Source organism: Tupaia chinensis, unplaced genomic scaffold (assembly GCF_000334495.1).
Source record: "Tupaia chinensis unplaced genomic scaffold, TupChi_1.0 Scaffold000116_1, whole genome shotgun sequence".
Classification (NCBI taxonomy): Eukaryota; Metazoa; Chordata; class Mammalia; order Scandentia; family Tupaiidae; genus Tupaia; species Tupaia belangeri.
In genome coordinates this window covers 3,157,779-3,160,198 of record NW_006159580.1, presented here as the reverse complement: position 1 = coordinate 3,160,198, position 2,420 = coordinate 3,157,779, and the positions used below count along the sequence as shown (strand labels likewise).

The window sequence follows — 2,420 nt, the reverse complement described above, 5'->3', positions numbered from 1 at the left end:
CAGCGGCTCATGGGGACATTTTGCAGGCGGCTTTCCAGGACTCCTACCGGAATCTGACCCTCAAGACCCTCAGCGGGCTGAACTGGGCAGACAAACACTGCCCCAGAGCCCGCTACATCCTCAAGACTGACGATGATGTGTATGTCAACGTCCCGGAAATGGTGTCAGAGCTGGTCCTGCGAGGGGGCCGTTGGGAGCAATGGGAGAGGGACACGAAGTCCCAGAGAGAGCCTGTTGCTGAAAACGAAGAGGGGGAAGGCCAGGCCTTGGTGAACAAGGCAGTGCCCCTCCTGTACCTGGGCCGCGTGCACTGGCGGGTGAAGCCCTCTCGGACACCAGGTGGCAAGCACTGGGTATCAGAGGAGCAGTGGCCTCACACCTGGGGCCACTTCCCACCCTACGCCTCCGGTACAGGGTATGTGCTGTCAGCTTCTGCTGTGCAGCTCATCCTGAAGGTGGCCAGCCGGGCACCACGCCTGCCCCTGGAGGATGTCTTCGTGGGGGTGAGTGCCTGGCGAGGCGGCCTCGCCCCAACCCACTGTGTCAAGCTGGCTGGCGCCACGCACTACCCCCTAGACCGGTGCTGCTACGGTAAATTTCTGCTGACGTCCCACAAGGTGGACCCCTGGAAGATGAAGGAAGCCTGGAAGCTCGTGGGAGGCTCTGACGGGGCGAGGACTGCACCCTTCTGCTCCTGGCTCCAGGAAATGCTGGGCATCCTCCGGTGTCGGGTGATGGCCTGGCTCTATAGCTGACGTCCAGCTGGCCCCCAGGACCTTCCTAATCCTAGGCCCAGGGCGGGGCCCTAGCTGGCTGCAGCTCACCGGTTTCTCATACCAGTCCCTGTATCACCAAAGACAGGCACCTGGGGAGACCCTGGGGCCTGGCCTGCCAGCCCCAACGTTGGCCATCAGGAAGAAGGGACAACAATGCTAGCGTTCTCTCTAGTCAGAGACCCCCCAATAAACTTGTCTCTCCACCTCCTGGAGTGCAGTGTGGTCTTCACCAGGAGCCCCAGAACACAAACCTGGTGCCGAGGTGGCCAGAACTTGGTGGGTGGGAAGAACATCTCCCCAGACACACATGAGGGGGAAGAGGATGGTCTCTCAGGAGGAAGGGCCGTAATGAGCATGGCTACAGCCATAGCAGCCACAGGGATAGGCAGGACACCAAGGACCCCTCTGTCCTAAAACAGTGCATGCTGAGTAAGAGGGAACAGGTCCACAGGATGACTGACATTATTTAAAATAACCCTTTCCTCTTTAATAACCCGCCCCAGAGGTCACTGTCCACACTCAGCTGTGGAAGGGGACACAACACCCCCTCATGGTTGGTAACAGCTGCTTCCCTGTAGGCGATCTTGGGAGAGATTTTCCCCAGGCCAGGCTAGAGCCTGGCTCAGCGCACGAATCTGTCCAGGGCAGATGGCCTGGCCCCCATGGGCTTTGTCTTCCCTTCCTTCTGCTGCTGCTGTTGCTGCTGCTGCTGCTGCTGCAGGCTCTGTCGGACCTTTTCCTGGGGACGGGAGGGGAGGCACAGGGTCAAGAAAATCAGTGGCAGGAAGCCCAAGGCCCAGAGCACAAGCAGAAAGGGGTGCAGCCTGGAGGAGGCCTGGCCCTCCCCATGCTTACCCTGTGCTCCTCGTCCAGGACCTTCCTCTTCCTCTTCACCAGGCTCGCAGTGGAGCTGCGGCCCTTGTGCTTTGGCTTGGGCTGGAAGGGAGCTTTGGCATCGGGGTCATAGCCCTGAGTGGGGGAACAAGAGTGGTATGTAACAGCCTCACAGATAGGGAAGTGGCAGCACCCAGCAGCTATGCCACCCTTCTGGGGACAGGCCCGCAATGCAGACAGGATTCGGGCATGAGCAAGGGCCCGAGCCCCCGGGCCTGCTACATACCAGCCTCTCTATCCGCTCCTTCTTTGCCTGTTCCAAAGAGATGACATCGACCTCTGCCAGGGCTCGCGGGTCCAAGCAGATGAGCTCCGCAGGTACCTGGGGGTTCACAGGACAGTGGTATCTGAGACAAGCCAGGGAGGCTACGGAACACTTCCCGAGGTTCCCAGCAGGAGTACACTGGGAGCTTTCCTACCCCCAGGCCTCCAAACTGCACTTGGACCAGGACAGCCTCACCTTCTCCAGCAGGGCCTTCACCTCCCACTCCTGGCGCTGCTTCTGGTGAGCTCCGCAGGTACCTGGGGGTTCACAGGACAGTGGTATCTGAGACAAGCCAGGGAGGCTACGGAACACTTCCCGAGGTTCCCAGCAGGAGTACACTGGGAGCTTTCCTACCCCCAGGCCTCCAAACTGCACTTGGACCAGGACAGCCTCACCTTCTCCAGCAGGGCCTTCACCTCCCACTCCTGGCGCTGCTTCTGGCTCCTGTAAGGGTTACTCTCCAGGCCATCGAAGTTGGGTTCAGC

The 2,420-nt window shown here is 60.2% G+C and overlaps 2 protein-coding genes across 2 annotated transcripts in view; one reads left to right on the top strand and one right to left on the bottom strand.

Annotated features, from left to right (window-relative positions):
• The window catches only part of B3GALT4 (beta-1,3-galactosyltransferase 4), a 1,519-nt gene extending 544 nt beyond the window's left edge, over window positions 1–975 (top strand). Inside the window, 1 exon segment of the mRNA XM_027770218.1 lies at window positions 1–975. This exon segment is cut by the window's left edge and continues 52 nt beyond it. Within this exon segment, the coding sequence (XP_027626019.1) occupies window positions 1–755 (755 nt within the window). The 3' untranslated portion in view covers window positions 756–975.
• Window positions 976–1,238: 263 nt separating this feature from the next.
• Window positions 1,239–2,420, bottom strand: part of WDR46 (WD repeat domain 46) — a 16,748-nt gene continuing 15,566 nt past the window's right edge. The window contains exons 13-16 of the mRNA XM_027770223.1: window positions 2,331–2,420; window positions 1,897–1,992; window positions 1,632–1,745; window positions 1,239–1,515 (exon numbers count right to left, since the gene is read on the bottom strand). Of these exons, the coding sequence (XP_027626024.1) occupies window positions 1,399–1,515; window positions 1,632–1,745; window positions 1,897–1,992; window positions 2,331–2,420 (417 nt within the window). The 3' untranslated portion in view covers window positions 1,239–1,398. The remainder of the gene's footprint in view (window positions 1,516–1,631; window positions 1,746–1,896; window positions 1,993–2,330) is intronic.